The sequence below is a fragment of the Poromitra crassiceps genome, assembly GCF_964638095.1.
Source record: "Poromitra crassiceps genome assembly, chromosome: 5".
In the NCBI taxonomy this organism is placed as follows: domain Eukaryota; kingdom Metazoa; phylum Chordata; class Actinopteri; order Beryciformes; family Melamphaidae; genus Poromitra; species Poromitra crassiceps.
In genome coordinates this window covers 42543147-42553523 of record NC_139642.1, presented here as the reverse complement: position 1 = coordinate 42553523, position 10377 = coordinate 42543147, and the positions used below count along the sequence as shown (strand labels likewise).

Here is a 10377-nt window from a genome sequence, read left to right as displayed (position 1 = left end):
CAAATATGGGGGGGAAGGGGGGGTGGAGAGACATTCAAGTACCAGTTTTATTTCCTGTGTGTGATGTGATGGACAACATTCCCAATAGTTCAGGCACTTTTTCTCCAGTAGATGTCAGTATTGATATTTTGAAAAGAAGAAAGTCACCATCAGCAGCATTTATTTGATTAGATAAGTAGTCTTATTTCAGTCATATCTTTTTCCACCAAAACAAAACATGATTATGCTTGTGATATGATAAATAAAGACAATGAGTTGATATTAGAAATTGTGATGACATTTTTTCCCCTCAAATACGATAGCAATAAATGTATGCTATTTGCCCAAAGGGATCATTAGTTTCATTAACCTGATATCATCTTATCATCAAAACACACTTTATAAATCCACAAATAGATCAAGATGCTTAATTTATCCCAGAGCAAAATATTTTAATATTTATCTGCTTTGAGATTAATAAAAAAAAAGGCAACAATTTGTTTTGATAGTCCACTGACTCTACAATATGGCACTTGACTGTCAACAAGATTCTCAGCAGACAGGTATCATGCATTCAAACAACCACACACTATCAGGCACGTGCAGAGGGGGGCTCAAGAACCTGCCCCTTTGCTCCTTGATGTCCAAGTGCCCTTTTTGTCCGCGGCTAATTTTACTGTCTTTCAGAGGCTGTAGCTGGCTCATTTTTAAAGGTAGAACGAAGCAACTGATATCATATGAAACTAAACATGAGTGACTGATTGTGTAGATGGAACACTAGATTACGATGAAAATCACAGACAAGCAAATTCCTAACCTTGAAAACATGACGGTAAAAATCACGCATTTTCCAAACTTTCAAGACATTGTACGAACCCTGTACATAAACACAGGACAGCAGAACAAAGCACAAAAAGAAAAACATCCACATACATAATATACATAAACACTCAAACCCCCCTCACCACAGATAGCAATTAACAGAGTTCCCATACATGTTCATGGATCAAATTTAAAAACTTTTCCATGGCTTTTCAAGGAACAATAATAGAATTTCGATGTAATGTGAGTGAGGCAGTGACTGAATCAATACCAGAAAAATAAATAAAACCGCTCGCACACTGTAAGGGCTCCAGGTGAGGTTTATTTTATTTCATCAGTGGTGATGTTTCGAGCAGGGTGACTTGGTCTGAAGAGCAGTCATCCTACTCAAAACGTCACCACCGCTGCAATAGAAGAAACCTCACCTGGAGCCCTTGCAGTGTGTGAGCTGTTTTATTTCTTTTTCCAGTGTCTTCTTCCAGCTGTGCACCTGCCCGATTCGGCTGGGATGTGCGTGTTTTTAACTTTTTTCTGAATCAATACCAGAAAGTATTACCTATTATACCTATATGGCTTCAACCAAAACATTCCACCACAATACCCAGAGTGCCTTGCAGTACAGAACAAAGCCGACCAGTCGGGAGTCGGGGACAATCTGAGTGGAAACGGTGGAAACAAATAGTTCACTCATTCACTCACTCACTATTCCCCAATGTAGTGTTTATCATATAGTGAACTGGGGCGTGATCAATGAGTTTCAGACACTACCTCACTCTTCTTCTTTGGTAAACACGACAGCATTGCATTGTGGTATATGGGAGAAAATGTAGGCCTATGTGTTTCACACACAAGTTAATTACCTGTAGCTAACCCACACTAAACTAAACCCTAGGCCTAGAATAACCCTAGACTTTACCAAAATATTTTGTGTTCCTATATTAAACTTAACCTTACATACTGTAACTTATGTGTTTAGGTGGCTAGACTAACCTCAACTTAAATCCAAATCCTCACCCTGACCCATTTATTTTATCCCTAAAGTAAACAATAAACTAGCTGATGCTGTTGACACTCTACCAACAGTCTATTGATAGTCATTTGAGCAGCTGTTTACGGTCAGCTGAGGCACTGTCGTGGAGACGCACGCACGCACGCACACACACACACACACACACACACACACACACACACATACACATACACATACACACACACTCTTTTTGAGCACTGATCACTGCTGGTAAACAAGGGAAAACTGTCAAAAGTTGTTGAACACTCCAGCTCCATAGAAAATACAGTTTAATTGATAATATGTCAAGAGTATAGAGCAGCAACACCTGATAGTAACCATGCAAACAGGCTATTCAGGGTAAAGTAGGAGGCATTGAGAGTCAACACTATTCAGCTAGTCATGCAGTCAACACTGAACTATTATCCAAAACAAGTTGTTCTCAAGTGACATTACAGGTTAGGTTAAAGAGGCTGAGAAAATCTAACCAAACACAATATGACAGACCTCAGAAACTGCAGTTCATGCCAAAGTGATACTTCACACAATAAAACCATTATTAACCATCATCAGCCAGCCAGCCTTCCTTTCTGTACAGCAGCAATAAAACACCATTATGTGGAGGCTTTATCCACTTCACAGTCCTACAGGTGTGTGCGCACACACACACACACACACACACACAGACACTGGTTATATCTTGTTATACAGTTGCGGTCTGCCCACTGAGCTATGGGACCGTGGGTATTATCTTTTGTGCTTCACTTTTGCACAATGTGTCTGTGTGACCTCTCCCAGGCAGGCTAAAGCCACGGGCTGGCTGCGCTCCTCCCTCTGGTAGAAGGAGCAGGCTTTCAGGTGCTCTGACATGGAGGGGGTGTTGCTGAAGCTCCATCTGTCCACGCTGGAAAACAGACAGCTGAACTCCCATACCTGCAAAACACAGAGGACAGGGTTGAAGTAGGGTGTAGGAGGCTGCTGTCATGGCATGGCATCTATATATACGGTAGCTGCAATACTCATGGAATCTAGATCATGGCATATCTTTAGATTTACCGCATGCATAGCAGTGTGTGACGTTATTGTCTTTATCCGTCCATCAAAAAAATACCCAAATGATACCTTTCACTGGGGAACAGATCCCCAGCTGCCACACACAGTGTTACCAACATGCTGTGTTTCTGTGAAGGATCACATATTAGGGGTGTTGTTGTGTGCCCATGTTTAGGCTACTGGCAGCAAAGGCTTGGTGGCATTCCAGATCCCTGATATCATCGGCATGTTCTCCATCCCGTGATGCAGTGCAGTAAAGACCCTCATGCATTTACACTGATTTATCCTGTCTGCAACTGAGATGCTTCTTTAATGTTATGATGGAACACACTGATTTTGTGTTGCAAGATCAAATGTGCTTCTCAACCGGCTAGTTACTTTTCCCAACACTAAATGTCAGATTGTTTTATTCATTGTTTTTAAATGGTTCGTACTGGGGATGGATAAGGATGTAGTAAAATGTAGGAAATCCACTGTTGCTTGTGGCCGCTACACACTCGAGCAGGGGTGCCCAAATTCTTTCCTATATGAAGGGCCAACATTAACCTGGATGGATGGCCGTGGGTCAAAAATAAATGTTGTTATGGGAAAAAATTACATTAAATTATATTATTTTATAGACTAAATCCAAAGGTCTTATAGTTTCATATGGTAAACCTATCATCTAGCTAGCTTTGAAAATGAGCCCGGCACAGCCTCTGAAAGACAGTCATATTGGCCATGTTTTTTTTTCTCTTTCAAAACCATGGAGGGCCTAAACAAACTGAGCGTGGGCCAAGTTTGGCCCTCGGGCCCCAAATTGGTCAGCCATGCTCTAGAGCAGACCTGGGCATTATGCGGCCTGGTTGCCAGAACCGGCCCTGCCTGGCCTAAGAGGTCTAAGACAAACCACACCATTTTACTTACAGTATGAAGCTAGAAAAATCAAATGAGATTCGTTGTTTGGAGTGATTTTCAATATAATAAATGCTGAAGAATAACTGCACACTATGTTTTCTATAATTTAATAATATATAATAAAATATATAATTTAATTAGTGATAAAATTTGAGTTTACGGGATGATTTTTTTTTTGGGGGCCCCGGCAACAATCTCTGGTTTCTCATGTGGCCCCCCAGGAAAGATAATTGCCCACCCCTGCTCTAGAGTCTATGGTACACACCAGTCGATGATAGTATGGCTGTGATTAAGTTTGTAATATTGTGAGAGAGGACGACTGAGAGTGAGGAGGCTGTTCACAATGCAACAGCTGTCACGCTGTATGAACGACTGACATTTTTCAGTGACAGTTTCCAGAATGCAGTCGGATAGCGAAGGGGATCTGATATAGCAATCTGGCCCGGTGATAACTTTGCCTACACTGTCTTCTGGCTGGTTGCATCAGGTTGGGAAATAATAGATTATATGAAATGGAGTTGTAGCTAGTGAACCAAAGAAAAAAATGAACTAGAATGGCACTCAGAGAGTGCAGACCTCCGCCAAGGCCAATACTACAGTCTGCTAGGATATGCAAATTTTGTGAGTCGGATCAGAACTCTAACCCCGACCCACCCACATCCCCCCAGACACTCCCCTACCCACCTCTTGAACCCTGACTATCTATGGTCGGGGAAAATCCTCATTCTTGCCTTTTGGAGACTCGTGTCTAAACTGTATATCCAAAAGGATTTACGTTGTAACAACAGTCTGTTTATGCCTCCTCCTCGTCTGCGGGCCTTGACATGTTCAATCCCTTGATATTTTAGGGATGCCACGCTGTGTTTTGCCAGCATAAAGTGGCACAGCGTGGCATGGCATCCCTAAAATAACAGGGGATTGAACATGTCAAGGGCCCCAGACGAGGAGCAGACATAAACAGACTGTTGTTACAACATGAATCCTTTTGGATTTACACTTTAGACACGGTGTCTCCAAAAGGCAAGAATGAGGACTTTCCCATCCATCACTTTCTGTAGTTCTAAACTAACTTTTTGTAGTCCGATAGACTCTTTTCACCAAAGTTATATCTGGTTATGTGAATCTTTCTAATTAGATATGGCTAATCATGGTTTTGATATTCATGATGTCTCTGATATTGATGTTTTTGTATGTATATGTTATGATGATGATTATACATTATTTGTTTATATGTTTTCTGACTTTTGTGTAGGTCCACCCAGTATTGATGATGTGACCTGTGGGAGTCTACTTACTTTATATGAGTGTGACACACAATTGTTTGTAAGATGACGTGATGAAGAGCTGAGGCTTGAAACTTTGTCTTTGTAAAGTATTCAACTTTGGCGCATATGTGTGTGTGGGTTCTATTCTTTCTACTAGCTAGGCAGTTTCATATTTTAACGTGGTTCAGTTTTTAATTTCTTCACAAGTCTGTTCATAACAAGAGGTACAGAAGCATTATTTATCTGACATGTAAGTCTATGCTCCCAGCTACATTGCTGTTGATGGATCTAAATATTCTTAGTGTGCATCAGAATAATCAATTAAAGTTCCCCTTAGTTCACACTGTAATCCATCACTCAGTATAAATATAAATATATAAATATCAGGTTCAAATTAACATTCATACAGAATGATCAAATTCAGTCGAGACACTGAGGACATAATTAGCTGTCCTGACTATTACTGCCATGCTAATCACTCACAACTGTTTACAAATAACAGCTTATTTACATAACACACACAGATTTCAGTGATATTACATCATTGGTTGGGGTTATTATAGGCTAAATTATTCAGCCAAAAACGCTTAACAAGCCAACGCATTATAGTTCAGGAATCTATTACATTATCAACTTCATTACATTTAGTTTTATTACATTATCAGTAGTTATTACATATTCGGCCTCTACATACCAGCATTATTTTGCACAACAAAAAGTATAATGGTTTAGCATGATTTCTGATTATTAACAACTTTCCAAGCAGCAGTGTGCTAAATGGGTAACTTGTCTCCAAAGCCCATGAAATTAATCAAATTGTTACTTCTGATTACAATTACTGGTTAGAAATGGGGATCAGTAATTGTGTGACTAGTTGCAGTTTTGAGCAAGGAATCACAAATTAGTAACACACACACACACACACACAAGAAAATCATCTAAAAGGATACTTGCTTTCTTTCGACATTTCCAGGATGTTCCCCCGTGGGAGTATGTCTTTTTCTCCCACTTGAGGGAGACCATTCCTCTCTCCTGTAGCAGCGAGGCACACACTTCCCTCATCAGCCGGGAGACCTGGGCTAGCTTGGATAATGTAAAACTGTCAAGGTAACCAGCTATGTGCTGGAGGATCTCACAGGGCAGCCTGCTAAGGGGATCTAGATTACGTGCTCGATTTCGCTGAGGCTGGATGGTTTTCCCGCCTTCAAAGAGGGATGAAGAGACCGTTGGTTGGAGGGCAAAGGTGCTGAGATCTGGACAGTATCTGATGGTGGCTCGCTGGCCAGCGGGGTGGAATCTCCTCTGGCTAAAAGTGCAGCCCAGGTAAGATAAAGGGCACCGTTGTTCAAACCAGCCATTCAGACCGGCTTGTACGTCTGCGTGCACATTCCTAAAATGAGAGCGGTACTCGTCGCGGCGGAAGAAGTGGCCACAGATGTAATTGAAGGCCGAACTTGTTTTATTATGTCTTCTGGTGACAGATTCTGCTTGAACGTGTACATAAAGGCCGTCAGGTTTGTCCGCGAGGATGTCGGCCAGCGATGCGTCAATCTTGAACGGAGCAGAGGCGAAGTTGTATGTCTGTGTTCCTACATCTACATACAGGCCGTCTATCCCCACACTCTCTGAGATCAGATGTCCTCTCAGCTCCTTTTCCAGCGAGCACAACAATGTGGCGCTCACCTCATCGGTCTTGGGAAGATCTTCAACTGACACGCCTAAATCTGCAGTGTCGACACTTTGATGCGTGCTCTGGGGCTTACGTGTGGGGTCCCTCAGATGACTACGTTTTGCCCGGTAGCTGGTGGGAACGTTAAATGACCGGACAGTTTGAACCTCTATGGGCTCCAGGTTTCCATAAACAAAATCCTTTTCTCTTGGGGTACAAGCAGGAAGTTGGCCAAAACGAATTAGCATCGCCCCATTGTGCACCATATACATGTTATATTCAGCAATATTGACCTCTTTGCTTAACCTCTCTAGGACTCCATCTTGCCATGGCGCAAGGCCAGTTGCACCATTCTCCTGCCGCTGTGAGTTTCTTGTCTCTCCACCACTCTTCGATGAATCTTGCTCTTCGTTTACACCACACGAATCAGTTTGTTCATCCAGGTTTTTCTCAGTTTGCTTGCATCCCTCCATCTCCTTCCTGAACATAACCTCCCAGGAACTGTAATTTTGAATACCCTCTATGTTTCTATTCTTGGCCAACGCATCCCTATCCTCTTGACTCAGCTCTTCGTCCTCCATCCTAACGTTGTCATTTTCTGTAAACTCATCACAATCAAAAGGATTGGCAGCTTCCTCTGCGGGACTGCTGCCTCCGACAGCCATGTCTTGAAGGCCCGGTTCCTCAATGACCTCCATCAGCTCAGGAAAAACGTGCTTCATCTTGATGGACCTGAAGAGCAGATCTTGGTCCCTGAAAGCCGTAGCCACGTCCAGGTGTCCTTCAGACCGTCGCTCTGCAGACACATTTCTGTAAAAGGCAGAGTCGGTGTCTGAGATCGGCCAACGGTTCCATTCCTGAGAGCAGCTGACCACACTGGCGGGACAGACCTCCAGGTGCTTGGCAAGCCTGCGGCGGAGCATGGAGGTGGGGCAGCCATAGCCGGCATTGAGGCAGGGGACCTTCTCATTGGGACAGAGAAGCAGGTGCTCCTCTTCCTTGCACATATGCAGCATGGCACCACAGTTTCGATGGCACTTAATGACCAGGCATGAGACAGAGATTTGCACCGGGACTTGACAGTGGATGTTGTAACATTTGTCGCAATGCTCATGCTGCCCCACTGGGATCCTCCTGCTCTTCACCTTCAGAGAGAAAAGATGGGTCAACAGAACGTTTGAGATGTGTAATGTAACTAATGAAAAGCTATAACTATGGTATAAACTGACTGTATTATATTGTATTTTTTTTACAAGGAAGGTTAGAATGTATGTTTTGTTATCTATGGTAAAATTATTTATTTGACCCCAAATTCAACATGCAGAAATGCACTTACCATTCTGGCTTATATGTATGTACACAAGGGTATGACCATCTGAAAAAGAGTTTCATGTCATAAACACTGGACTTGAAAGGTTTGTTTATCACACTTTGATTCTTTTTGTTTTTCACATACAGTAGCAACGTGTATCCATAAGATAGAAATCTACTACCAGGAATAATAGTGTTAATATTTACATATCTAAGAGGGGAAAAAAAAATTTTTTTTGTAAAAGTTGGTTCTAGGAGTATTCAGAAAATTATATCAGTAAATCAATCAATCAGAATGTATTTGTATATTTCTTTTCATACAAACACATGTAACACAAAGTGCTTCAGAGATGAAAACTTCATAAAACACAATACAAATGAGGAAACTTCACAGATGATAACTTGATCAGACAGTCCAACTAAGGAAACACCAGAGATCAGATTAAAACAAATAAAACAAGATAATAAGATAGAGAAACCCTAAAAGATTAAATATGTAAAATATAGACTAAAGAGGAAGGCTACAACTGTAGCTCTTGAGTTTGCTTTTAAAAACCCTCTGCCCTCAGGTCTTCTGGGAGGCTGTTCCCAAAACTAAAAGATGCCTCACTGTGGGTTTTTTATACAGTATATTGCCATTAAAATGCAGAGGAATTGTATTTTCTGCTACACCAATATAAGCCATTCTGAAAGAGGAAGAAAAGGGAAATGTATGGTATATTTTGTTTTAGAAGATTAGAAATAGACCATTTAACAGCAGCATCAACAGTAAAATGTCTCACCCTTTGTTCCATTGTCCGCACTGAGCTTGTCACCTTGTGTTGCTTGCACCTCTGAATAACCTCTGCACTGTGTCTGGACATTATAAATAGCCACAACAGAGGGGGCAGACAGGCCAGTGGGACGGGGCACCATTGTCACAGCCATTAAGAGGCAAGGTCAAGTTACAGCCTCTACTATTACTGGACTGTGAGTGTGTGGTGATAATATGACCAGCATTGTAATCAAAACAATAACTTAACGTGAGTGTCCAAATAACATCAGCCCTTTTACATCATCTGCGCATTATATTCTTGTATAAAACCTTCATCCTTCCCTTTTCCAATTCCAATTCTATAGAAGTTTGAATAAATCCTTCCAAAATTATATACCTACTTGTATATACCGGTAGGAACACTAGACTTAAAATAAATTACTTATGGCACAAAATCAAAATACATTTGATCACTTTTTAAAGGATTTCATAAATGGTTCCTATTTTATTAAGTGTTGCTTTTGTTGTTAGAGGTGTTACATGAATGAAAAGATTAAAAGAATGATTTTTGCATAGTCTCATTTGTGCTAATTCATATTTCCACTAGATGTCAGTAGCAGACTTTACAAAATGTTAATGATTATATGTTTTTTCCAGCAGGTGTCTCTGCTGTCAGGGAACAAACATAAGCTTGATTTGGCAAATTTGGGGGGGTGGGGTGGGGGAGTGTGTGTGTGTGTGGGGGGGGGGGGGGTGTAAGGTGACGGTGTTTATTTTTAAATCAAACTTGAGAATCAGAACACATCTGTTGTGTGCTGAGGATTTGTGTGCTAGGAGTAGAACCTTGTTGTGTGGACAATCAAATTAAACTAGCTTGTAGTGGCTAATGCACAACAACCCAAATCATCTGTAGTCTTCATGCATTTTTTTTCTCACCTGGCACAGAAACAATGAACAGCTTGTCAGCTTGTTGAGGCAGCTGTGTGGTTTTCTATAGGCTCTCTAATCAGCATACATTTAATCAAGAGTCTCAAATGCCTTGTTACTATGCACACACACACAGCCCAGACTGCATGTTACTATGCAGACACACACACAGCCTCACAGAGACTGCATGGGAATTATATTTTTTGGACTTAGATACTTAGATAATTGCTTTCAAGCAGGTGTACTGATTGAAAGACGTTTTTGGCAAAATGGTTTGGTTTATTCTGTATTATTGTTGCCACATTCACTGATACCCTTTTCAAATGGACTCTGGTTTAACTTAATAGGCTGCTAACACTTTACTTAAGATGTACGGTATTCCAAATTCCCATGAATACATCAAATCTCCATAAGATCTAATGTAGGCTACTTAGACCGGTGTACAGTCGTAGAACAATGTAAGGACGAACCACTATGCTTGTACATTTTATACTCACTTGTTTTAGAATTCTGTTCATTTATGTTCATTGAATGCACAGGATACTAGAGCCTGGAATAGTCCCTTTGTAGAGTGTAACCAAGGGATCTTTTTTGCAAAATGACAAGCTGTTTCACAGAACACAGTAGTACCGCTTATGATTCAGCGCACTCGGTTTGAACTCTTACGCAACCTGGCAGCTCAAAAAGAGGA

At 41.2% G+C, this 10377-nt stretch overlaps 1 protein-coding gene across 1 annotated transcript; it reads right to left on the bottom strand.

Annotated features, from left to right (window-relative positions):
* Positions 1–2557: 2557 nt before the first annotated feature.
* On the bottom strand, positions 2558–8799 carry LOC310776490 (F-box only protein 40; the record flags this gene model as incomplete). Its single annotated transcript, XM_083636676.1, has 3 exons — positions 2558–2743; positions 5980–7839; positions 8788–8799. The coding sequence occupies 3 exons, from the start codon at positions 8797–8799 to the stop codon at positions 2558–2560; spliced, it is 2058 nt and encodes a 685-aa protein (XP_083492802.1).
* Between the last annotated feature and the right edge of the window lie 1578 nt (positions 8800–10377).